The sequence below is a fragment of the Poecilia mexicana genome, unplaced genomic scaffold, assembly GCF_051168715.1.
Source record: "Poecilia mexicana isolate PSO_F unplaced genomic scaffold, ASM5116871v1 scaffold_15, whole genome shotgun sequence".
NCBI classification, from domain to species: Eukaryota; Metazoa; Chordata; class Actinopteri; order Cyprinodontiformes; family Poeciliidae; genus Poecilia; species Poecilia mexicana.
Genome location: NW_028263384.1, coordinates 18501023 through 18528999, shown reverse-complemented (window position 1 = coordinate 18528999; position 27977 = coordinate 18501023). Strand labels below are relative to the sequence as shown.

Sequence of the window (27977 nt, the reverse complement as noted above, 5' to 3'; positions counted from 1 at the left end):
GCTACACTCTGTTTATCTCGCATCACTTTGAGGCAAAAAGCAATCTGGAGGAATACCAAATGTGGATTTAGTGTTGCACTCATTTTTATTGATCAGTGGTTTAAAAAAAAAAAAAAAAGTCAGCAAATCTCAAGGTTTAGAGCCAGTCTGAGATCTGTTCTGTGCAGCTTCATCGGAGAATAATTAGAAATAAAAAAAAATAAAAGGAAAACTGGTTAAACTTTTTGCTCTGGCTGACTTGGTGCCATTGATTTAACAACAAAACAACAGTTTTTTAAGTACCATTAAAAAAAAAAAAACAAAAAGGAGGAAAGCAACAATAAGAAGTGCATCCGAGAGAAACCATAACATTTTAGAGCGATCATTATGCTAAAAAACAAAAATAAAACCCTCAACCTCCCCAAAGCTCTTGATAAATCATCTACACAGTACTCCTTAAAAGGAGGCAAAATTTAAAAAAGTACAAATACATCTGTTTTGGCATCTATTAAAAAAAACAAAAACAACAATGCAAAGCAGTCAGGTACAGCACATTTAAATAAAACATGATCCTTACAGCGTAACAACACTGCAGATGGCAATTTAAACTTGATGTGCAGTACTCAAATTTCAATTTGAATAATCTAATAAACATCCAAAAAATAAGATCACCCAGTGGATTAAATAAGACATTAGTGTTTTGTTCATTACCTTGATTTAAGCAAAACATATAAAGATGTACCAAGTAAAAGAGAGCAGGAATCTTAAACCGATTAAGAAGATACTTGCTATACACTTATTTACATCTGAGCTGCCAAAAAGTATAAAAGTATCAGTATTCACAAGAGATTTACAACAATTTTTAGATAAGAATGTCCAAAAACACTCCTGCTTTTGTTTGCCCCAAAATGTAGAAAGACCCAGTGTTTAAAAAAAAACAAAAAAAAAAACATTTAAGAGGTTTATAGTGCAACTACCTAAAAATCCTTTAAAGATCACTTTTGAAAAAAGTATTTCGTCTTAAAAATATATTGTCAAAAAAGGAGCATCTCTCTGCCGTGGAGTTTTGCTAAAAAGAGGAAGGCACGGCGGCCCAGGTACAGCTTTATTTTTCCACAGGAAGTTGGAGGTGTTAGGCTCCTGCATGGCATGACCAAACGAAGGGGGAGGTCAAACTGGGACTTGTGGGTAAAAGAAAAGCTAGGGAAAAAATAAAAAATATCAAAATGCAACAACGAAGGGCTGCAAGGTTGTGCAGGACGATATGGCGAGACACAGAAGGATTTAAAAAAAAAAAAAAAACACTTCTGAGGTAAAGGTCAGACAGACGTAGTGACTCCGTCTGCAGCGTTATTGACCTCGTTTTTGTTGGAGTCCAGGCCTTTGGCAGCGTTCAGGTCGTTGCGGAGGTTCTCGGCTGCCTTCTTCATGGTTTTCAGCTCGCCGGGGTGAGGAGTGGCCCTTCGTAGCAGAGTTCCCTGTGAGACGGATGCAGATTGGGTAAATTATGGTTGCAGGTTTACATTTTTAAACATAGAATACCAGTTCATAAGCGAAATAGAGTCATTGGTTATTGTGAGCAAAAAAAGTCTTAAATATATCCTTTTTTTTTGTAGCAATATAATCTGCTACAATGCAAACCTGTAAACTGACCACATCAACAACTAATCGTGTTGTACAAAATCGCTGATTATAAGTTCAGAAAACAGATTCAGGTGCAGAGGAGCAAAGCTGCACCTGAAGGTTGGAGGATGGTAAATGTGTAGGGAATATTGCTGTTGCAGAAAGAAGGAACAAATATCCAGAAAAGTGTAAAAATGCTGAAACTGAGTTCTTTTAAATCAACCCACTTTGATTCATTCTAGTCTTCATTCCAACATTTTTGGTAGGATGGAAAAACTAACTGTTTTTCCTTGTACTTTGTCCGACAGAGACAGTGTCTGCTTATGGAGACATTGCTCTCTCCTCAATGTACCTCTTTTGGTAAGATGAACTTAGGACAAACTGTCCAATTTAAAAAGGTGGAGAAGGGAAATTCCACAAACTGTGATGTCTTACGTATACCTCAGAGAAACACGAAGTCATAGATTTTAAATAAAACTTCCTCAATACTGTAATTCTCTTTAAGAATGTGTTAAATTGCTTCCGTTAGATGTATTTCTTAGGAAGCTTTATAAATGAAAACACCTTTGGAACCTTTTTTATTTCTGCCCAAGTTGTTTACCCCAACCGAATAAATGTTTTCAATCTGTGTAGATCCATGTGTTTGGTCGCGTGTGGAAATGTCTTGTTTTTCTTTTTCAAACACACGATCCAGATGGCTTGAAAGTACCATAAGGTAATGCTGAGTGCAATAGGTTATATGTAGAGTGTGCTGAAAGCGCAGAAACACAGAACCTAGGCTTATCTTAGAGAAAATGAATGATTGAAACTTGCAACAAATGAGCGTCCATTCCTCATCTTAATTAGCCTCACTTTAGGAAAAAAATAGGACTTGGCCAAATGCAAAAGGTTATGATTCTTCATGATTTAAAAAATAAATCAGGTCCCGTGTTTAGTTTCTGGGTGTTTTTTGGACATACGTTTAAGAGCTGTGAAATGATCAAACATCTCCCTCATTGTAACCTGTTTATCCCTCAAACAGAGGACTGAAATTAAAGCATACATTTCATACTATGTCTTTTAGAAACATTTCTGTAAATGTTGAAGATTTGGCATACAACTGAATCTAATTCTATCATATTAGAGCAGCAAAGAAAGGGTTTTAGAACAGAAATGATGTCCTGTTGTAAATAAGCAGATATTACAGCATCAATGCAGGGTGACATGGAAGTCATTGCAGAGGCGCAATGCCACGTGACTCTGGAACTTTGATTTCAAAACCAAATGCAAAATGTATCTCAATCTGAGAAGTGAGAAGTGTACCTCGGACAAATGTGCAGCCCTCCAGTCCATTTTCTCCTTAAATCAGGTAAAATGCTTCTAACTTTTGCGGCAGACCATTCTTTGGGTGTGTCTGTGTGTTCTCAGAGCATTTAGCATTGGTACTGTCCTAACTTTGTCAATTTCCCCATTAACCGTTAAAAGAGGTTTTGCTGCACATTAATCTCAATGCTGCAGTATTTGTCATTTTTTCCAAAACCTTTTCCTTCCACTAAACTTTCCATTATCTCTCTTAGGGGGGCTTAGTTACAGAGCAGAACATACTATAGTCACCTATAAACAAAAGAAAATGTGTCCGTGTCATGAATCACTATGATAAAGAAGCATCACTTCATGAATGTAATTACAGGAATACATACATATTTCAAGCTTCAAATTTACTGAGGTGTTTCTGTGTCTATGCTCCTTGATCTTACCGGGTCATCGTCGTCGTCCTCACCCTCATCCAGGAAGTGAATGGAGCTGATTCTGTTCATGGCTTTGCCGTCCCAAGCCTCATCAGCCATCCCATTCACAAGGCTCTCCAGAGCTCCAAAGCGGGCCAGGTTGTCGTAACCTGGAGGTTTTTTTTTTTTTTTTTTAAGAAACAAAATATCTTGTCTTAATGAGGCTCTGACAGAAAGGACAATGACATCTAAAAATAGCAATAGCAAACTAAAGGAAGTTATTTCAGCAGTCGATATGTTTGTCACAATCCGCTCCCAGCTCAATAAATGAGAGCTGTCACACACCCGGCTGCTAATAAGAGAGAGACTGAAACTGCCAGATCACAGTTTCAAATCCCAGCTTAGTCAAAGGCTCACAGCAACACGGTCCCCTGCCCCCAACCGCAGCCTCAACCTGCTGACTGTGTCTGTTTAATACCTGCTTCTCTGCCACAAGAGAAGGACACCGTGCCACATAACAAGCAGGTTTTTGAGCAACATACTGATAAAAAAAAAAAAAGAATACTTGCAAAAATCTGAAATAATATACAAACAAGAATCGCTGAGATTTTACAGCCAGTCATTCGCATCCCAATGCCATATTGGTGAGTGTTCAATGTCAGGCAGCCAGGCACTGTTAAGCCTCTTTTGGCTGCACAATCCACAACATTTCTGGAAAAACTCAGCCAAAGACGGCCTCGGGGGACAAGAGAGAGTCTGATCCATCAAAGGCTCAGCGATCCTTTAGAGGACCTTGTAATTTGTCAGATATCACAGGATCAGAGTGCACAGAGCCCACAGCGGTTCGCCGAGCAGATCATGTGATAATATCATCAAAACCGCAGGGCGGTAAATACTTGGGCGAGAACTGATGAGACACTTCTGAATGTAATCAAAATGGATTGTAATTTGAGTCAGGAGGTAATTAATTGGCATCAGAAAAAATGTTTCTGCGTCTAATCACATGCATGACTTAAAACTTATCGAAGATTTTCACAGAAATGAAGTACCTGAGTCACTAGGCTGCTGAGGCAGCACAACGCAGGTGAGCACCTTCTCTCCTGAGTCAGGATCTTCATCCGTCTGAAAAGTGAGGAGCGGCTTGGACTGGTTTTCTGACAACCACAGGGCCTTCAGATGCAGCGTGGTCAGCGACATCGGCAAGTACGGCAGGCTAAACGGAACGAAATAGAAACCACAGAACCAACAACAATCTTCAGGTTATTGTTGCTAGAGTGATAATCAAGTCAAATGTTAAATATTCTCAACAGAAGAAAGAGGATTAGAAGGAACAGGTAACATGAAAATGTTTTTTCAGTAATTTAATTAAAAGTGTGAAAGATGCTTTATATTCAGAGTGTAAGTCGAATCAGACTAAAAAACTGCATCAAGAAGAGGAAATGAACATACATAGTCCAGACTTGAGAAAGTTTACCAGGAGATCTTAGAGCAACTTCAAGCACACCTCTGTTGACAAGTTTTACAAAGGTCAGGATTTTAGTTTCCAGGAAGACTTGGCCTAAACTGCAAAAGGGCTTCACTACCACTTCAGGAAATCAGCAGGTTGATCGTCTGACACGCCAAAATAATACAGTAATTGATGCAAAAAGAGCCTGACCACATGTTGAATTTATACAATACATATTAGATAGAATTTCTGTCATAAAAATATTTTTTTTAATTGATCTGATGTTTTAATTCTCTAATGAATTTTGTATTTTTGTTAGCTGTAAGGCGACATTATCAAATCAAATTATCAAATTAAAAGAAATAACCATTTGAAATGTATCCCTACGGGTGAATTAAATCACCTATTGAATTACCGAGACAAAGCCCTGCACGTTTTTCTTAGTTTTAATAAGAGGTTATCTTGTCGTCTGAACATGATCTCTACTTCTGCCGCTAAGCGTACCGGTTCCCAGAGACGTCGAGCACATGCAGCTCGGTGGCTTGCGACAGCTCCGGCGGGATCTTTTTCAGGTAGTTGTCGCGCACAGTGAAGACGTTAAGACTGCTGCAGCCTCCGATCTAGACAACAACACAAGCATTCATGTCAGTCGCAGCACAAACATCCTGTGAAGAACGGCAACATGATCAGAAGCCTGCTCAATAAAAACATGGCAGACGCAGTGTGAATGCCGTGGTGCTAGACTTATTTTTGTTGCGAAAACAGCTGGGGGAAAAACTGAAACCAGAGGAAATCCGTTAGCATGTGGGTGGCCGTGTGTCCCAGAATTGGTAATCATGAGGGAGAGGCAATTGTGTGTTAATGGGATGTGGCAGGGGGACCTAAATTTAGTGAACAACTAGGGCTGGGAGCCAGGCAAAACAAGGATTTGATGGGCCGGCTGAACTCCAGCTGTTGCATTATTTCATCTGTGATGCAGATGTTAAAATTATTGCAATTACTATTAGATTTATCAGCTTAACAAGGCATGAAAAGCCATAAAAAAACAAAAACGACACATTTTAAAAGAAAACCACAAAATTACAGAGGCTGTAAAAATATTAAAACATTTTATATTTCTTAAACAAATGACTAGTTATAAACATATTTATTCAAGTCTAATCAATAATGAACACAATCTGTAAAACTAAGCGAACCTGAGGTAATGGTTGCACAACGACAGCGGTCTTGTTGCCTCATAACCAAACTGTTATTTTTTTTGTGCGCACACTGCAGGCTTTGCGTCTTTCCCACACAGGGACATTGTATGAGCGTTAAATAAGCCTTTCAGATGAAGCTTTAAACCAAGCGTGACTTCACTTAAACAGACAAGAGGCTTGGAGAAGAATGTCACACACTCTGACACAATGGAGACACTCAAGACAGAGCTGAAGCTGAACCAACAAGTAGACGCACAACAAGCAAATGCATTGTAGGGAGAAAAGAAAAATAAAGAGCTTCAGTTTAGTTTTTAATTCAACCGCAGCAGTATCTATTGGACCGTTGTGTTGACAACAGTGTAACTTTGGTGTCAGATTCATTTCTCCAGTTTTGTTAAAAAGCTTCAGGTTGAAGACAAGCGCCCTGCAGACAGGTGAACGTAACAAACGAATATGAGCTGATGAGTGGTTTAAGAGTTTTGGGGAAATGTTGATCTAACGCTTGGCGGGTTTTGGTGTTAGTGAGCACAGTTCAAGCACTCTAAAACAAGTTTTGCTTTGGATGTGGAAGAAGGATCTAAATTGAAAAGTTTTTTAGAACAAACTTTACGATAAAAGGAATTACAAGATTTTTCTCTCCCAGGCATAAGTTCAGTCTTGTACCCGATATCCATAGTGTTATATCACAGTGATGAATGATGAACATGAATTAATTCAGTTTTAACCACTGAATTTATAAAGTGAGTACGCAGCACTGTAGAGGACCACTTGGTTTGTCCTACTTTCTCATTTTCAATTTGAGGTTTGCATCAACAGCTGAAGACAGATTTCTAAGTGATTGTGAAAGGCATACCTGCTTAGGTAATAGTGTTAGATTGTTTCGGTCACAGTTCAGGTTGGAGAGTCGCTTTAACTTTCCAATACTAGCAGGCAAAGTCTGTGAGGAAACAAAGCAGTGATCAGACAGCATATCCTCCTGAGTTTAAACACAAAACAGTATCTTCATAAAACCACAGAATATATGTGTGCTTTACTTGAATATTGTAAATAAATATATATTTTTAAGTCAAACTTTAATTAGTTATTTACCTCACTGATCAGACATCAGCAAAGAACAATTAACGAAATCACATCAATATGGTTTCAGTTGGATTCAGTGTCATGTACCGTTACTCACACATCACTACACAAAGCAAATTGCAAATAGACTCCCCTAAAAGGCTTCAGTGCTTATCGGGGCTAAACTACATGTCCTGCATGAACTTGAATCTTTAATGCATCAGAAATTAAAAGATGTGATGTGCAACAGGTACATGCAAACTTTAACAGTACAGGGCTGGAGAGTAAAGCAGATGTGGGTCAATAACTTATTTTATACTTAAGCCCTGAGTATTAAACCAAGTAAATGAGGTCGTTATGGAGACATGATGACCTCAGCATGCCACTATGTAGCAGCTCTTCAGCTAGACTTGGATCACATCAGTCTGGCCGCACTAGGCAGCTTGCTTTAAACTAGCTATGCCTCTAAATGTGGACAAATTTAGATGAAGATCTTTTTTAGACGTGGATTCACACACTTGAATGGCATGTTCACTTGGGTTTCCTACTTTGAAAAGTTGGCCAACACATGAGCTGCTGTGTCACATCACATAAGAGAAGCAGAAAATCATGGATTACCAGTTCAAATTTGATGGATCGACCTTGAAATATGTTTTTTTATAGAAAATATTGGAGTTCCCCCAGCTAAAATAGGTATTTATAAGGAACTGAAAAAAAAACACGCAGGTTCAGACCTAGAAAAAAAGTCTACTCATTTAATTACTAATTAAAGTATTATTTGCTGAATATTTTTCACAAATAAATTATGCTACTCCAATAAAAGATCAATTCATTGTAAAGTGTTTTATACATCTCAGCCAGATCACCCAATGTGAACACTTACTGGGACATTTATACTGCATTTATACTGGTTACAACATTATGCAACATATGTACATAATTAAAGTTGTTTAGAAATGTATTACATTTTATCTTATATATTGTGGAAAATATTTTATCTATTACATCGGAAGTAATGCCATTATTAGAATGAGTAAATAAACTCGCCCCAACCCCAGTTTCTGACCCGGTGTTGTCATAATAAAGCAGTCTGACCAATAGGTCAGTCTAAAGTGGATTTAAATCGCTAGACATGGTTGCTTGACCCATTTCCCCGATGACTGGCATGCTTTTAGGCCTCTGCCCAGACAAGCTGCTCTCTAATTTAAACAGCAATCAGACACTATTGTCATTTTGAGGCACTCGCACACAATAGCAAAAGACCAACCTGTATTTGATTCTCTGTGAGTACGAGCTCTGTAAGACTTTCACAGTTGCCAATTGTTTCCGGAAGAAGCGTTAACTTGTTTAGGTCAGCTTTCAGAATGGAAAGATTCTTTAGTTTTCCTGCAGAGAGAGAAAACATGTCTTGTTAAACATGATTATTTTTTTGGGGGGGCGGGCAAAAACATAACCCGTCAGAAATCTGAAGTCGTCATATAGAGGGAAATTGGTTTTACAAACCTCTGTAAAAACTTGTTCAAATGTTCCTTTATCCGTGTAATAAAATGTAACATGGTTTCAGTAAATAATATCAGCACAAATACAACTCCGTGAAATTTGAACTTCTTTGTGAAGAGTTGTACAAATGGTGCAATCAGTTAACATACAAACGCACCAAAACAAGCTTTTAAATTAAATCTGACTGAACGTATTCAATATACACTCTCGAACAAAATTTTAGAATCAGGGAGGAAATGATAACTATATTGTTAAGAATTGATATTTAGTGCTAATATCTAATTAAAGCTCAACTTATAGCATGACTACAACACAAGGAGGCAAATTTCAATTCAGGTGGTCCTACCGCTTATTATTTGTTTAAGTTTGAAGGCCATAACCTAAAATGTGTAGATTGTAGCAAATATCTGGTTTTCATAGAATTTCCTGTCAAGAATATGATAAACCACACTGATCCTGACTGCAACCCAATGAACATAAGACAGGAAATGAAACAAAGGACTACCACCACATTTAGCCCTTTCCAACTTTAAAAAGTGCAAAGCCCCAACAGGACACTGAAGGGACGCTCCACAAAAATCTAAGGGGTGTTTCCTCCTAAATGGAACAACAGAGCGAACATCCATCTGGGCTGAGAATCTTCTTCTGACTTGGTCTATCAACAGGACCCAGTAAGAACTGCTACCCTGGAGGTTTTGATCAGAAGTGTAATAGAATCGTTTGATGAGGAAAATGCCAACTTCAAAAATATCACCAAGTCATTCAGAAATGACCAAAATAGGGAGTTCAATTATGGTGAAAAGAAACAAGAAGAATCCCGATGCTTACCGATGCTTTCTGGAATATATTCAAGGGAGTTTTGTGACACCAGCAAATCAGTAAGTGACACCAGTCCTCCCAGCTCTTCTGGAAGAAACTCCAGCTTGTTTTCAGATAGATCCAGACACAACAGGCTTTTAATATTGCACAGCTCCTAAAGTGTGACACAAAGGCAGGTAATTGGTGAACGTACATATAACAAAAACAAAGCCCCGGTCTAACAAAAATCCATTTGTGGGGTAAATTTCTACCCTAGGTTTTTTTGTGACTTTCTGGAATAGTTGCTAATAACCTGTTGGAGTAAATTTGGTAGATCAGTCACTCCAGGGAAGGTGCAGCAAAGTCCTAAAGCCTTAGAAATGTCAATCATCTATCTGTTTCCAGTATAACAGAAGTCAATGACTTTGTTTCTCATCTGTTCTTCAATTCATTTCATTTCTATAAAACAAAATGATTGCAGAAAAATATCTCACTATAAAGTTCAGATTTTATCCTGCAGAAACAACTTTCCTTTTCTCGCAATAACAAGATGCTTTTCTTTTTGTTAAAAAGAAATCATGAGAAATAATAGAAGCAAAGATTGTGATTTTGGGCTGTGGTATTATTTTTTTTATATTTATTTAACATAAAACACTTAATATTTGTATCAGTTACATTTCTATATTATTAAGAAAGTAGAACATAAGGGACGAAGTTCGAAAATCTGAGATGCAGACAATGACTGAATGACTTACAGCAGGTATCTCGGACAAGTGGTTTCCATCCAGCCACAAGTTCTTCAGGCTGATAAGGCAGCCGATTGACTGAGGCTAAAGACGAAGGAAAAGAGAAAGAGACCAAGAAACAGAAGACAGGAAACAATAAGGCAGAATGAAAAAAATAATCAGCATTATGGTGAGTTCAGCGTTACAATTTTTAATGGCTTGAGTCAAGACGCAAACACAGCAGCGGCGAAAAGCACAACAAAGACGGGACAATTGAGCAGGAGTAATACCAAATGCCACAAACATTTCTACAGATTGAGCAGGGAGTGATAAGGAGAACAATAACCCGGGTCTCACACTCTTCCTCTTTTTCTCTGTCACTGACCAGATAAATCTCACTTCGAGTTCAAATACGGAAAAAGGTTGTACAACAGGGGAAGATGGTTCCTCACAGGACTGTCTGATCGGTCACCCAAACATGGAGGACATTTTGACGATTCAATGGGCAGGTTTCCTCATCACCGTATTTTATTGTGAAAGGTAACTCTGTTACCTTTCACAATGTTCTACAATGTTACAATGTTCTTGACAATTTTGTCCAAACTCATAGCAATTTTAGATGTTTTAATTTTATCTATGATTGTTTACATCTATGTTGTGGCTACAAGAATAGATGGGACAACACTGTAAACGATCATTAATCAGTCCTATTTATCAGTTTTCTAAATGAAAACAAAAACATCCTGATATTACTCAGCTAAATATATTTTTTAAAAAAGTCTTATTTTGTCTTTGCTCTTTGTAGCCTCCATGTCCATCGCCGTCTGAAGTTAAGCCATTAACATGAGATTACAACTTAAAACCAGGGCTTAAAACAGACGGCCTACCATCTGCATGATAAGATGGGAAATCTGTTCTCAGGGAATGCTAATCTGCCCGGATGTGACAAGAACAGGAAATAGGAGGACCTTTATTTTCTTTTATATTTTATCATTTTGTCTTGGCTTGCTTCTCAAGAATCAAAATCTCTGAAAAACAAAAAGACAAAATAACAATTTAAAAAAACTCACCAACTTGTAGAGTTCATTATTGCCTATGTCAAGTTCTTCAAGCTTGTGAAGTTGTGATAATGACCTGTGGGTGGACAAATACTTTAAAAGCCAAACACAAAGCAACAAAAAGTAAATGTTGCACGTATAGATTTAATACTTACTCTGGCAGGAATGTCAGAACATTTTCTCTAAGTTCTAGCGATACCAAATAAGAGAGGCTGAAATCAGAAACCGAAAGGAGGAAGATTATATCAAAGGGTTCATGAAAACAGCCAAAATTGACCATATGGCCTTGAAATCAGATAACATGGAACAGGAAGTACTTTTGGAGGTGTGTCAGTCTTATCGAAAACTGCAAAATTGCAGCAGAATAAACAACCGCTCCACACTTGAAATTATAGAGTGAAATGTCTAACCAACTATGACAGATCAAAGTACAACACATCTTTGTGTCAACAAGAGTCCAATTAAAACCAGATTTTATAAGTCTAGCCTGTTCACTACAGACTAGCGACAGAAATTTAGGACTGAAGAACTGAAAGTAGAGCAAAAATGTTTTTGTATTGAATGAGTCTGTGAAATTTGAGGGAAAATGTTAACACGATACACATGTTTGTACCTTTCACACTAATGTGTTAAATGTGGAGGTATATTATTATGATTTTAGATTTTATGTTGCAGTCCAACACAAAATTATTGCAAAATTGTGAAGTGGGAAAAAAAATATAACACATACTTTTTAAAATAACTTATAAATAAGCTGAAAAGTCAGTGTTCATTTGTCCGTTTGCAAATATATATATATATATATATATATATATATATATATATATATATATATATATATATATATATATATATATATATATATATATATATATATATATATATATATATATATATATATTATTTTTTTATTTCAGAAGAATGGATTGCTCTGAGATTTTTAAAACTTGGGATATTGTTTTATATCCTACAAGCCCTTAGCTCACCAGAACATTCTCCCTGACCCGTCTGCTGTGCTCCTTTGTCTTCTTGATGCTGCTTGTTTGATGATTTTCTCTAACAAACCTCTGTGGTCTTCACAGAACAGCTGTATACATTTTAGGCATAAAATACACCCGGGTGCATTCTGTTGATTAACTACCCAACTTCTGATGGCAAGTGACTGCAATGGATTTTATTTGGGGTATCAGACTTTGGGGGAACACAAATGCACATCAACATGTTTTAGATGTCTACTTGTGCCCAAACAATTTCTCAAACAGCGTATCATTTTCCTTCAAAACTGAGATAACGCTCTTACTTATTTATGCCTATTGCATAACAATGCAGGATAATAAATGTCATTTGGTGATTGAAGGATAAACCTTCCTGTCTGTGCAGAGTTCAAGCAAATAAGCCTTTCTCACCAGGCTGAGTGAAGGAGAAAACCATTATCTTGTATTTTCTCACTGGATCCCACATTAAACCATATAAAGTCATTCTTGAACCACAAACAGATTATCACCTGAGCCCAAATGAAATACAACTGCTATTTAATCCAGCTTCTTCTTAATGACTCTTTGTATTCTTTCTGACCACAGCAGATCGCTAAGCTACCGAACACATTTCTCGTCAGTGAAAAAAAAAAAAAATTCAATCCCAGAGATAAACTACTGCTGGCTTGTAACCCCTCGTTCATTTATCTTATCTGTTCTGAAAACCTGTAGCCTTTTACGCCAACTGGGTTCTGCTTTTCATTACCTTCTCCCTCGACACAGAGCAGACATTCCAGCCAATGTGTTATAAAAGAGAAATACAACACGTGTTTAGGGAATAGGCTCTACTCCAGGGCAAAGGAGGGAGACACTCTGAACACTGCTGCAACCTGTTTTTACATTAATTTATCTTGAAGTAATTTGGGATGTGCAAGAAAATTGCTCTGAATGAGGATTCCCAAAACAAATCCACGAACGAATCTCTCAAAGTTGCAACGCTTAATCCAAAGAGGACTAAATCCCTACCTAGTTTGGTGAAACTATTTTTAGAGTTGGGTTTTTAAGCTACTGAACGGGATGCTGAGTGCAACCCAAAATAAAACAAAAGGATGACGGCATGAACAGCTCTCTCAGTTTCATCCCGTAGCCATCCATAATCCCTGAACATATGGAGTTTTTCAAGCCAGAACCTGAACAGGTTCTGGCTGTTCAGAACCTGTTCTGAACAGCCAGAGAAGAACAGCCCTGGAGAAGTAGATTCTCCAGGGCTGTGAACACTAACATCTGGGAAAATAATTTTCACTGATCATAAACATGAATGTAATATTTCCTAGATTACTCCATACTGGCGTCTTAAAAATAAATTTAAAAAAATAAGCCAGAATATTGAACAGCTCTTAGAATGAAATGGATTCATAAAACTGCCTTAAATAACTTCTTTATCCATAGAGCCTACCAAACCGTACATTTATTATTCACCTTTACGTTACACAAAACATGTTCACATCATAGATTATCAGCTCCACTATTCCAGAACAACAGCAGTTTTCTAGTGATAGTATAATTTCCAATTTTCCTTCAAATGCATCTAAAGCTATGCCCTGAGTCTGACGTAGACAAAGAAGTTTAATGTCAGCAAAGGAACTAGACGTGAAAGATAACGATACAAAGACACAAAAACCACAAGCTGTCCTCTGCAATGAAAGGAAGCTGGTCAGGATGTTTTTGGAGCGACACAGGAATCACTGTGGCTCCAGTCCATCATAAACTGGAAAATACTAAAACACTAGTGTTGCTGTGCAGAGTTTAGCATAGACACCTTTAAGCTTCACTGAGATCTGAAGATCGACAGTGGTGTTGATGCATTGCACAAAGTCTACGACCACAAATCTAAAGCTAGATGGTTCCAAGAAGACAATTGTCAAAAACACGTCTGAATGGGATTTGGATATGATGCTTCAAAAACAACCACAAAAAAATGACCTCTCCCTCTTTCAATAAGAAGACTGGTCAAATATGCAGCCAGAATTAAGCCAGCAGCTCATTGATTTCTACAAACGGTGTGAGATTTCTCACTATAGGACTTCAAAAGCAATAAAAAAAGAGTATGGGTAAATCTCTGAGTCTATGTAAATATTTTGACCGTACTTATCTCCACAATAAATTTAAACATGTATACCCAGGCTTAGTTTTCTCATATTTATTGTGGCCCATGTGGCCTTAGTCCCAGCTTGATGACCCTTGCTGCATGTCTTCCCCCTCTCTCATTACCCACTTTCAAATAAAGGCCACTAGAGCCAATGAAAACCTTTTAAAAAAATTGAAAAACAAATAAATAAATTGAAGAAAAGCATGCCATATGCTAATCCCGAACCAGCGCCATACATTTTCTCATTAACTGCATCTCTGTAAATCCTTCCCCTGTAAGGTTCAAATCCAGTTTATCCTTGCATTCCAGACCTTTTTTTTTAAAAAAAGAAACATCCCCTGTGGCCCCTTCATCCAAAAACTCATAGCTTTGTTATTAAATTCACTTACAGCTCAACTCCACAATAAAGACGAGCTTACAAGAGGCAGAATATTGGCAGACGTGTCATTCACTACTCGGGAACTATGAACTAAGACAATGCAGCCCAGAAACAGACAGTGACTAATGTATCTGGAAGCAGCGATGTGGTTGTTTGGGGAAGAAATCGAGACAATGAAAGACAGCAGACCTCCTGTGTCTGTTCCTGTTCCTGACAGCATTTCAGTAGCTGGGCGTTCAGTTATGATCTGAAAGGAACATAGTTATGTTTTTCTGAAACAAAAACAAGAATGTGTGGGAGGTTTAAAGTCCAGTGGATTTAAAACAACAGAAACAATTGTATGCAAGCTTGTTTCACAGCCCACATGAGTTATTCACAAAAAGAAAGGCTGCAACATTTTGAAGCAAGTAATGATCTTTATTGTTTGATAGGTGATATGGACTTATTATCACAATGTTTTTTGCTACTGTTGTGATACCAATAAAAGTGACAGTAAGAACTATTTATTACTTCTGTTTTAGGTAACTTTTTGGCTGACGTAGCAATCATTGCCCCACACACACCACACATGCAGGGAAGGAGCAGCGGGGAAAGAGGAAACAGTGGACAATCACTGCTCACTGTTATACACTGCAAATGGGTGTGTAGATACACCCATTTGTAGAAAATGGGTGTGCAGAAAAACACACCCATTTATAAAATTCTTCTTCAGGACACCAGTCACATGAAGTGTGATTTGTTGATCAACTGGACACAGTAACTACCATTTAATCATATTTTCACAGTCATTTTTCCTTTCTTAGACTCTCACTGAATAAACAGCGGACTGACACAGTAAAAATAACAATCCCAACAACACGGACAGTTTTAGGGGTTTTTAAACAGCATTAATTGGAATTTATTGGGACAACAATAAATAAAAGTCCTATGGTTATGTGATACGATACGATAAATGCCAACTCCTCATGCACATAAAGTCCAAATCCTTACCTTCCGATGTTTTCTGGAAGAGTCTGCAATGAAATATCATTGATAGAGAGGGTTGTTAGGTGTTGAAGCTGTGCAAAGCTTTCGGGTAACCTGGAAAAAAAGAGAGACAGAAAGCACAATTTGAGAATCCAAATACATTTGCAGATCAGTGTCCAGAATGTTTTAACGAATAATCCAAATGATTTCTCCTGTTCTTGGGGTGTAAAAATGACATGAAGCAAAAGGTTTTGGTTAGGAACTTTGGGCAAACTTCATCATTTCACTTCTTCAGTACAGATACTTTTACTAACCCAACTTTTAGGAGCAACTACTACCATTTTGCACACTGCGTTATAATTTAAAGCTTTTTAGATTCATTATGCCTGTTTTATTACTGAGGAGATACATTATGCAAAATTAATTGCGCTTGGCATCCTATTGGCCTCCTATTAAAAAAACTATAAAAAAAACACAATTTCCTTGCAACATTTGGACCAAAAACATAATTCAGACTTCCAAATTATATGCAATGTATGTATTTTTCTGACTTTTGAATATGTAAAACGGAGCTGTCTGTCATAGGAGCCTTCACAACAACCATACAATAATTTGGACCTGCTTTGACGACATATGAATTAAAGAAATCTGCAAACATTTGCTCATTTAGGAAAATGTGAGCACGTGACCCCAATAAATAATATCTACCAGAAGGAGATGAAATCTGAGAATTTATATGTGAATTTACTTTCATAATTAATCAAAATGATAAACTAACAAGAAAAATAAATAAGTGCATCTGGTGCTAAATGGTTTGTTTAAATGGATTCAGTGGGTATAGAAAGGAACAAAATGGCGAAATGTGGGCATGAAATGAGGGTCTAAATGGTCAAGCTCAAAATCAGATAAGGTTTAAAGGTCTGTCTTTTTTCAGGGCATGATTTCTAGAATCCTAAAAGGTTGCTTTTTACAAACATGGTTGCACAATCTAAGTAAGAAAATAATTTATATATGATCTTCTTTTTTATATATATCCATGTTGTATTGGATTCAAGACCTTCAAAACATCAGCTGTGCATTGGAAAAATAAAAGATGGAGAATCAATTAAAATGTGAATCAGCTGGCCAGGCCCTAAGGAAAAACTGAAATGAATGCTACTGGTTAGGATAGGTTTATTATGCTCTTGCAATTAATTTCTTTCTACCCACTGCACCTTGTTCTTGTCTAAGGCTGATGGACAAAATTGCTTCGCATCCCAACAGACCCAGAGACGAACCACAGCAAAATAAGTGCTGGAATACAAGCGATGCACAAGTGGAAAATTGGGTCCCTACTGTGGAAAAAGGGCTGATGGGGTTAAATGTGTAAAATATTGAATTGCAAAGACTTTTGCTTCCACCCACTGCAGCTTCCTAAGCATCACACTGTCAAAGGCGTGTGGCGCTGCACACGCTGAGGTGTTGATTAGACCGGATTTCAACTAAAAAAAGAAGCTCAATGCGTAAAATGTTAGACCCATAAATGTTTCTAACGGTGAATAAAACAGCAAAGGAAGTTGAAAATCTATGAACAATGCAAAGTGTTTTTCATTACTGTAGGGAAATGCAGGCAAACATTTACAGTATTGTCAAATTAACTGAGCCCTAAAATTAATTTTGGAAAAAAAGAGATAATATCTATTAAGTTACCTTAATAATGGATTTCCACTGAAATCTGCCACTTGCAGGGATTTGCAGTTTGAAATGTTCTCTGGGAGTTCTATAATATCTGAATAAAGGAAAAAGCAAATCTTTGTTAATAAGACATGTAGGATACAGAAGTAATGAGACATTACAAAACTGTTTTCATGCAGGTGATATGCGAAATTCACAAAAGAAGAAAAAGATTTATAAACTAAAATCACATCCTGTGTGAGGTACACGGGAGATGAAACATTTAAATGCATCTGTGTTGACAATGAGCTACAGTCAGCTCAGCAGTGTGAGCACACACATTCTCACTTATTTGCAAATCCATATAAATGTTCCGGATAGTTTTGTTCAATGAAAAAACATCTTCCACCCTTCTTTTTTTATTTGTAAAGCAACAGAACACAAATAAAAACTGCCTAGAATAGACACTAATAGGTGAGGCTGCTGTTAAAACCTGAATTATGAATGAAAAATACTCAAGGGAGTAGATGAAAATGTTTTGCCTGCACCATAACGGATACGAAATATCGCCAACGAGAAAGGGATGATCATCACAGCTGATTGATTATTTTTAACTTTTCTGTAGATGAGTAGAGAGGTCTCCCTCTTCATCTTTTATTCAGATTATGAAATGTAGATTTATTTATTTTTAAATCCCAAAAATGTTTTTTTTTTTTTTTTGACAAAAAGACATTCAACAGTAACTATTAACTTTTATCTTCCTGGTGCTGTTTGTTCACTAAAAAACCTCTGAGACCTTTTGAGAACATTTTCATTTACATTGAGATTGAATTACACACACAAGAAATCTTGTTAGTTATGCAACATACAATGAATGGCAATGATCCATCCAACATAATTATGTTAAAATACAGTAAGTTTCAAAGCTAAAACAGGTAAAAATGGGAAAAAGATCACAGGATTTCTGACATGACATTAAAAACTTCACTGAAAAATTAGTTTTAAGCCTACTGTAAATCATCTGAAAGAGCACAACTTGGAATTTGGTTTCCCTTCTGAATGTATTTCTACACCCTAAATTCAACGAAGCCACAGAGCCTCATGCTAATGGAAACCATTCTGTGTTTTTATGCTCTCTGGTTACATCAGCTTCACAAATGAGGAGTAAACCTGTCAACGTTGATTCATTTGCTGAATTCTGCACTGTTGCTCAACGCAGGATGCTTAGGCTGTCAGGAATAAAGATGTTTCCAAAAATCAACAGAAGTACAGTCGTATCGCTTGACTACTCAGGTTCACTTCGGTGTTGCACAGGTGTTTTCTTTCTTTTACCGTTTCGAGAAAGATCCAGTTCGACTAGTTCCGTAAGGTTGCCGATCTCTGACGGAAGTCTTGCGATCTCGTTATCACTCACAGTGAGTTTTCGCAGTTTCAACAGCTGGAAAAGTGGCTGGAAAAAAACAAACGACATACAATCAGTTAAACCTTTTATGAGAAAGCACATTTTAAACCGCACACAAAAAAATACTGTGGATATCCTGAACAAATTGCAACGGTTTTTAAGTTTAAAGATCAACAATTACGTCCACATGATTGGGTTGTTATTTTTGCACAACTGCTTGATAAACTAACATTGCATTTCAGTATCTGCTGACACTTTGAGAGATACTAAAATACTCTCTGCCACAGATAATTTGTGGCTGCGTTTAGAAGAGGAAAAACTGCAGAGGCTTAATATTTTTGCTGCGTCAGTTTGCAACCTACAACAGCAAAAGATAAAATCAGTGATTTCCAAACACATTTAGCCCCATCAGACTCTCTTTGCTGTCACACCAGACAGCAATACAACACATCCATGGTGGTAAAATTACAGATAAGCTTTTCTACGCTGAACTGGGGTATAAATCTGCTTCATTTCATGATTTTTTTATTAATTAAAAAAAATGCAAACCTGCATATAGAGACAGCACATAAGGTGATCAGAATCTTGTGGTATTATGCAACCTCTTCATTGCAAACAGATTTTTATTTTGTTTTTCTTTGTCATTGTCTTTCATCATTTTCCCACTAAATTAAGACTAAGGACAAGAAGCAAATGGGAAATTATGCACACAGAGCAAGAGATAAAAATCAAAAAAATTGTCTTTAACTGACTTACATGCAGATCAATCACTCAAATGTCAGATTTCAGAAAAAAAATCTAAATCGATCAAAATCCAAGCAGACACCTCTAATAAACCGGTATTTGCAAAAAAAATGCCTCATCAGTGCATGTCCGTCTTTGAGATTTCGCATCACGATTTATTTTTTTAGTTCATCCTGTGGCTTTTGAGCCTCCACTTCAGTTTTAATCAGTCTGAATAATTGAAGCAAAACTGACTAATGAAGCCCACATTTTAATTTACGCGCACACTTCCATTTCATAAAGCGAAGAAATCCAATGGCATCTTCACCGATCCATTCTGAAGAAATGCACATCCGAATTTAAAAAGGACAAAATCAGTTCAAAAAGTTGATGTCCTGACAAGAACAGACAGAAACTCGCCTGCATAGCTGTGCAGCAGTTCGCTAACAATATTGCTTCAGGTTGCCTTAATATATTGGCAGGAAATGGAGTTTTCCCTTGGGGCTTTGCATTTTCTCTGCTTCGCAGGTACCAACAGCAATAAGGACTTATCTATGAAGCCTTTCGCTTAACTTTGCACTACATATTCAATATTAAATCAATCTCTTAGTTTGCTACACATTCTACGCTATATTTAACTGTAAGTCTTTATTTCTTAAAAGAGTTTAGAGATGTCTGTTGCTTCACTTCATGCATACACTTGTTCTACTAATATTTTATGGGGCTGAGAGAGGAGGAGAAAAGATTTTAAAACCTTTAAACATGTGGACGTCAACAGTTCGAGGATGTTATATTTTAAGGAGGAAACTAGACTGTTGTTCCTCTTTTGGTTTCCTACTGTCAGACTGACACACAGTTACTCTTTCAGACTTTAATTTAATATATAATTATATATATATATATATATATATATATATATATATATATATATATATATATATATATATATATATATGTGTGTGTGTGTGTGTGTGTGTGTATGGTTACTGGTATCAAGGTAGAGCGAGATTTTAAAAAGTTGCGGATTAAAAAATCTGCTGGAATAACCAGGGGGTTTTTCCAGTCATTTGGAGCAAAGCAAAAAACAAATACTGCTCTTACTCCACAGGTTGCTGCATGCAAAAAAAAAAATCACACCTTTATTTTAACTTATAAAATGTAGGAAATATTTTCTAGTTGAGCCATGGAGAGAATACTGAATAACATAACCTAGGTTAAAAGTTACAATGGGCAAGCCGCGAGTGGTATGTTGCAGGCTCTACCACAGCAGATAGCATGACTAATTTACAAGCTAACATCAAGTTGTTTGGCATTTGTTTGGCAAGATGGCAAAAATTAATTATATTCTGCACAGTAACCAATTGAAAACCACTACTAAATTTAAAAAGTATATATTCTTTATGCTTGCATATGTCCATATGTTAAAAGAACAACACACGATTATTATAATCGAAAAAATCAAGTGATTCTAGCAGCGGGAGGAATAATTGTTGCTTTTTAGTTCCAAATAAAAGTCATAAGATCATTTTGTAATTGTATCATAGTGGTAGTTTTTCCTCAAAGTTTTCATACATTGAGAATCTTATAAGAACCCATTTCTGATCTTTAGTATGAATTTAACAAAATGTAATCATTGCTCCCACTGCTTAATTTTTAACACTGTGCCTGGTTACTTTGTCTATAAAGTACCAGGAGATGTGACCTCAGTGTAGACCCAGGACTGCATTAATTGAATATGCCACCATGATTTACAGCTTGTATTTATTTCAACTTTGAATTCAGGTCAATTTTCTAAAAGAATGATTGAAATAAAAGCATGTTTTTCAGTCACTTCTAATTTATTTAAGAAACAAAAAAAGAGAAAAAATATATATTTATTAAGTCATACTGCCTATCCCTATGTCAACCAGCTCTGAATAACATATGCAACTTGTTTTCCTTGTAATAACTGAACGATATTCAGATACAGAAATAATGCGTGCAAAATAAACAAAGCCAGAGTCCAAAAGTCAAACTTCACCCTGGAGCAAAACACATTCCAACATCTTAAGACAGTTTGAAAAGCCCCTAATCCATCATTTCATCCTGCAAACAAACCTGTGTGCCATGTTTGATTAGCATTTAGGTTCCAATAATTATTTTCCCTTTCAGGTCTGTTAAAACCGGTTTAATAACCACAAGGGAAGTGCTCAAGTTTGTCTCTTGTTCTTTCCTCTCCTTTCAACTGAGTGAGATCAGACCAAATGAAACCAAAACCAGAAACTACAGAAAAAAGTCAGCTTCAGAAAAAGAAATGGCGTCTTTTCCTCTATGATGGTGAAAAACAATAATCGAAACAACTTAGAGGTGTGCTTGATCGGCGTCTCTGGTCTTATCAGCTGTTGGCTTCAAAACAGCGCCAGTCTTTACGATTTCTGCTCAGAGGCCAGACTGCAAACCTGTTCTTCCCGTTAAGTGTCATCAGCACCCCGCCCCAAAACAACCACCGTGAACGACAAAGAAAAACAAAAACAGGTCCGGTCAAGAAAACACAGCTATTTCTGAAATCTACAGACAGCGTCTGAGTCACCAGTTTCACCCGCATGCGTGTTTCTGAAGAGCGTGAGCAGCAGACAAATTTCAATAAACACTGGGCCTTTTTTTCTTTTGGTGACTAAAAATCTAAGTTGACTTCCAAGCCACAACACCAGAGGCACATGTTCAAACTAAGAGACCTCATAGTTTGATATTTTGTCAATTAAATACGTACACAGCTTCAGAGGGCACTCTGTATTAGATATCGTGCTCGAGTTAAAACGGTCCAGTAATTGGTCAGACTCTTGACAACTGCACCACCTTTTACAGCGCTTTTTCCAGTAATCACATTAGAGTTAGTCTGTCGGTTTGACCACCGGCACTCGCAGCAGCTCTTCCTTTGCCACTTCATACAAGTTATAAACCCCGCAGCTTCCTGTTGAAAAACCCAATGTTGTTCTACGCTAATCTCCTCACCCCTGTGTGCAAACATTCAAAAGGCTTCAAATGATGCACAACAGCTGATTTCACAATGCTCTGCAGCAGCCAGATATCTACTTGCACAGAATAAAAAGACACAAGCCTTTTTTTCTCCTTGCTGTCTGACAGCGAAGATTACCAAAACTATTTCTATTCGTCAAGATACCAGGATGGACCTCCACAGGTCTGGATCACCCTGGATCCCAGATGTCTGAAGATATCCTATTTATCTGCACAATCAGTTACGTGCAAGGCGGATTACAGTTTCAAATGCACTCTGAGATACATACCTTCATCTTGAAGGCATGTCTTGTAGTCTGATGAAACTAAAACTTAAGTTTTTGGCTATGTCATTTATACAAAAATGGTGGGAGTTTGCAACAATAAGAACACCCGTGCACGTGGGTAGCAGTACCATGTTGTGCTTCCGGAGGAACTGATGCACTTTACAAATCGGCAGGTCGGACTAAAATAAAACCACAAACTTGTGTCGGCGAGCAAAAGTCTGAGATAAATGCTTAATTTTAACATTTCCTTTGCATCAGCAGTCTTGATGTCAATAATATATGAGGAATCGTTACTTATAAGTTACATGTGATGCTTCACGTGTAACTTATAGAGAGTGTTGTCAGTCACGATGACGTAAAAAAAAGTCAGTCAGTCATTATATTATTCTACAACAATCTTTCATATTGTATGATTAGCTTTGCGAATAGCTTCACCATAACATTACTGTTTCATTGTACTCTGGACCTACAGCTGAAGAAGGGTCTGGAACAGTGCTGTACGGGTCGCTTACGGGTTTTTACCCTGGAAACAGACATCTTGTTGACATGTACCGAAACGGCCTGTGGGAACGAGGCATAAAAGTCTAAATTCTTCTTACATTTAGCCAAAATCACTAAAAAAATTGTGGATTTTGGGGTGGAAAATGCATCAAGAAACTACTGGTCACTTTATTTTACCGTTTTAACATTTGAAGCATTGGAAGCTTTGCAGCTAAAATAATAATACCTCCTGTCTTACAGCTTTACCTTAGCTGGGAAAGGTGGAAACTGCATTCATTTTTAAACTGGGTAAACTGGCAAGAGCCTCTCAGCAACCAACCAGTCTCAAATGTCGGCCTTTTCATTTAAATTAAAGTGCTGCTTGCAAACCCATACAAGCACACCGTTCATATTCTGCAAGAATAACTTTAGAGAAACAAGTTCATGTTTGCCAAGCCGCTCAACTTCCTCAATAAACATATTGTATAAAAGAATTTATACAATCAGACCGGACATTATAAACCCATTGGTCTATCTCCTCAACCTGCTCTTTTCACAACTATTGAAGCTATTCGCTCCAGTTGAGCTTGTCTTGTCTTGTTTTATTGCAAACACGCCTTTCTTCCCATTCAAACTCCCGGTGCGTGTTTTTATCCGCCTGCTGGTGTGAATGATTGACTGGGAACATGTTGTCGTGTCCTGGTTCCCTTGCATCACTCCTGATACAATGATTAAGTTAGTGGCACGTCTAGTGAAAAACCTCTGAGTAAAACATGGTGAAGGAGCAGAGTGAGCCCTGAGGTTCATCCGCAAGGGTTCGGTCAGCAAGCACTTCAGACTCAATTTACATTCCAAGGAGCACAATAAAATCTTATCTTGTTGACATGGAAATAATTCAGCTCCATTATCTGAAGATGCTTTGAATATTTGCAAACTGAGTCCCGAAGTGACTAAACTGTTTCGCAGTCATGCTAATGAGTCCTGTCGCAATAAGAGTGCACCTGCTAAACACAAACTTTCGAGCACAAATGGGGAAAAACTGCTTCCCTCTACCAAGCATCTAGTCTTATTCTTCCCTTTGTGTTGGTTGATGGTTTTACAAACTTTAATTGTGACTACTCATGTCCTCGTTTTACCAAGACTTCATTGGAAAACCAACACAACACAATCAACAGCTTGATCGAGGCAATCAAAACCGAACACATAATGCCGTCCTTCGTTTTCTGTCCAGATACCTGTTCCTCAGCAAAGAAACCAAGAAATGTGCCACAGGCACACGAAGTTAATAATGCTACCGGGACTAAGTGATCATGCCTCACACATATCAATGCAGGAAAAAAAATGCTGCAAAGACAAAATAGTTCTTCAATCCAGCTAAGCTTCCCACCTGACACACAATGCCTGCAGCTATGAGCTCAGGAGAGTTTCTCAAGGGGGCTAAAGTCTCATTTCATACTTCGCCCACTTGTATAGAACAGCTGTGAATCCAATAAATTAGTAACCATACCCCTTTGCTTTTTAACAGTACAGTGAGACATCAATCGCAAGGACACGGTCAGTGTCTCAAAGAGCTGAGCAGACGATGTTTTCTACGACTAAAACAGTTTCCTGGGTAGGTTTAAGAAAGCAAACGCAGCAACACAAGAAATAAGAAGGTAGGAAAACCAACAGAAACTGGGCATCTTAGATTACAAACACTGACATGAAGACTTTTTTAAAACCCCGATGCATATAAGAGCAGACTTGTGTAACCCAAGTTTTCAAAAATGTCTCTCGCCGCTCGTCAACAGTCCTTCTTTGTGGTTTCTGCGAAGCTAAAATAGAATCCCTGTGACTGAGAACTTCTATCTTTATGTAATCTGGAAAGCCTGTGCCTGGAGATAATAATAACCATCCCAGTTTTATGGTAGTGAGAAAAAAAAATGTTTTTATTGAAGCATTATTTCACTAAATTAAAGTAAAAATGGAAATAAGATTCAACCTTAGGGACAGTTCTAATTTTACATCCTTTGCTAGTTTGTATTTCAGCAGTTTTGGTCTTCACATATCCAACTTTTTGGCAATATGACAAAGCATCCTCTCATTCCCACCTCAGCAAGATATTTCATACTTGCTGATGATTATAATTTTCTCACACTCTATAGTAAAGAAATGTGATCGTGTGGTGGGTCTAGTAAATGTCTACAAACAGATAGTCCCTCCGCAATGTTTTGGGTTAATAAAAGGTCCTAATTTATAGCAGTCCACAGGTCAATGCGAGATCATAAAAAAATCAATAATAATGTCACATAAATGTAAAAGACTTGTTTGCAGGAATCAAAAATAACACTTGCCAAATCGAAATAAGTAGAAAAAGTCATTTCAAGAAAGAATAATCTGACTACAGACTTTATAATTTAATGAACATGACTCTACCACCATATTAGCATCTGTTCATGCTGAGGTGCTGATGACACAAATACCTATAAGAAAAAACATGTCGAAAATGCAGTTTCATATTTCAGAGTTAGATAAAACGATTCATGTGGGCAGCAAAAGCAGATGTACTCTCAAAATATGTTAAGTAATTTCCTTTTTTTTTTTTTTAACCATACCCATTAGTCACATCTCACGACGTTTGTGAAAAGATACCATGTCATATCAATCCCATGTGCATGGTTAAATATAAACCAGACGTGGGCTGGTGGTATAATATTCTTACAGTAAGATAACCTTGAGTAAAATTAGCATGGCCTTACACTAGCAGTGTAAAAGAAACATGAATTAATTGCTGTATGCACATTTTCTTTTTTTATTCATTGATTTTAGAATTAAATACAGGATAGCCAGCAGTCAGTATTTTACCAGATACAGTTACTAATAACCTCTCAACCCTAGCTTTAATACAGCATTACCTTAATAAAGAAGATGAGTGACACAAATTCAGTTTCTACAGCATCTGTTTTTTTATACTAGTCACTTATAGCATAGCAAATGCATTACTCATTTTACTCATACTTATTTTGTAAGGCAAGGAGAAACCCATTGTAGACTTCTTTCAGCCAGCTGACTGGCAGTGAACAGGAAGGGACTGTGTTACCGGATGGTTCAAACAACCACAGAAAGCATTGGAGTGGTTGTGTGACACTCCTTCCTTCAGAAGGACGTTAAATTGTAGGAACAGTTTGGTGATTACTGAAACCAGAAGTGGTTCCTCTAGCTACCATGCCTAATTTGCACCATGGTTTCTCTAAAATCCACAGTCTTGACAAATATATTAAAATACTAGTGTTAATCTCTAAGAGAAATAGTGCAACGAGAATAACCTCAAGCTTACAAACTGCAATAAGAGTCATCGTGTCCTATATGGAGACTTATTTATTAGGTTTTTTGTTTGTTTGTTTTTTGTTCAGGAAGTTAAACACTGCATTCAGCCATGGCTTTGAATCATAAACCTCTTTTAAGATAATAGCTTAAACACAACAGGTCAATAGCTCTTGACATTTATTAGGCATATAGACAGAGATCTGCCGTCGGGATGAAACATCTGGAAATCTCATAAAAATGTTTATCGCTTTCTGTCTCGTACTTTCAGTTAACCTGTGATGGGTGGAGGTAGCTTAGGAGAAAAGTTTCCACCTCTCTGCCTTGCTGATCTTGCGTAATTATTGTCCCTGTGTCCCACCGCTGTCTCACGGGATGCCCTGCCCGCTCTGTCGGTACGGTTCTCTGAATCACTAACCATTGGGACACATTTCTAATCAATAGAAACACGCCATTTTTTTTTCTACCATACATCTGAACTTGCCATTTAAATGGACGAGCGGAAGCCGCTTTCTGCTTACCTTGGGTAAGTCTCGGAGTTGGTTGGCATCCAGCATCAGCTCCTCCAAACTCCGGGCGTAGCGATAAATCTCGTCGGGAACATAATTCAGAGTGCAGTGGCGTTTATCGATCGTTTCGACGTGACGGTTGCACCGCCACAGGGGGATGCAGTGAAACATCACGGCGGGGGGAAGGAGAGGGAGATAAATCCCGTATCCGTGCGATAAACAAACTGTGGGGAGGAAAAGGGGGGATGCAACAGTTTGCTACGGCGGGACAGTCCTCAAACTCGATTCACCAACCAGAGCACAAACGAAGGCGAAACTCGCCGCGAAGTAAACACTGAAACTCCGGGTGTGAACGAGTGGCTACCGAGCTGGCGTTCGGCAAGTCGCGACGAACAGGAGAATCCGCTCTCCGTCGTTGGCTCACTTTGTAGTTCGTAGTTTGGCACCTGTGTTTTCTTCTTCTCGACCTTCGCCGCCAAAAAAAAAACTAGTTTCGGAGTAAAAACAACGGGTTACATCTCTGCGTAGCAGAGGGTGGCATTCTGTAGGTATGTTGTGATTTTTTTTTGTTTTTTTCGTTTTGTCCCGGAGTTAATTTCCTCTCCCGTCCAGTTTCTGACCCGGAACATTCACTCCCTCATTCCTATCCTGCGTCATCGCTCCAAGCTGCTCCTCCCTCCGGTCCCTCCTCTGGATAGTCCCGTCCCGCACAAGGCCGCCATGATGGCCCATAAGCTCAGAGTGCACAGAGGCAGCCTAATCAAATTATGAATCCAAATTTACTGTGATATGCTGTTTTCTTCTCTCTAGGGGATACTGGAGTTTTTAAATTACTTTCTAAATATTTTCTAATTGAACATTTCTGATATTCAGTTTACTCCCCCACCACACATGAGAGTGGTATGAAAATACCACTCGTGTGGTATTTTCATAATTTAACCCTATCTTTGAATTTTTGTCCTGTAATTTGACTGCTTATATGGATATTTAATTTCAAATATATTTTATTTAATTTTGTTCAAAATGTCTTCCATAACTCTTATTGTGGTTGTCCTCCATAGATC

General features: G+C 37.6%; 1 protein-coding gene across 1 annotated transcript; it reads right to left on the bottom strand.

The window, feature by feature from the left end:
• Positions 1–62: 62 nt before the first annotated feature.
• On the bottom strand, positions 63–27686 carry lrrc1 (leucine rich repeat containing 1). Its single transcript, XM_014981851.2, has 14 exons — positions 26926–27686; positions 18548–18665; positions 17252–17330; positions 15587–15676; positions 11250–11306; positions 11107–11170; positions 10067–10141; positions 9342–9486; positions 8281–8399; positions 6808–6891; positions 5260–5375; positions 4358–4521; positions 3339–3478; positions 63–1457 (listed from the first exon to the last, which is right to left on the bottom strand). The coding sequence occupies exons 1-14, from the start codon at positions 27082–27084 to the stop codon at positions 1299–1301; spliced, it is 1569 nt and encodes a 522-aa protein (XP_014837337.1). The 5' UTR covers positions 27085–27686; the 3' UTR covers positions 63–1298.
• Positions 27687–27977: the final 291 nt, after the last annotated feature.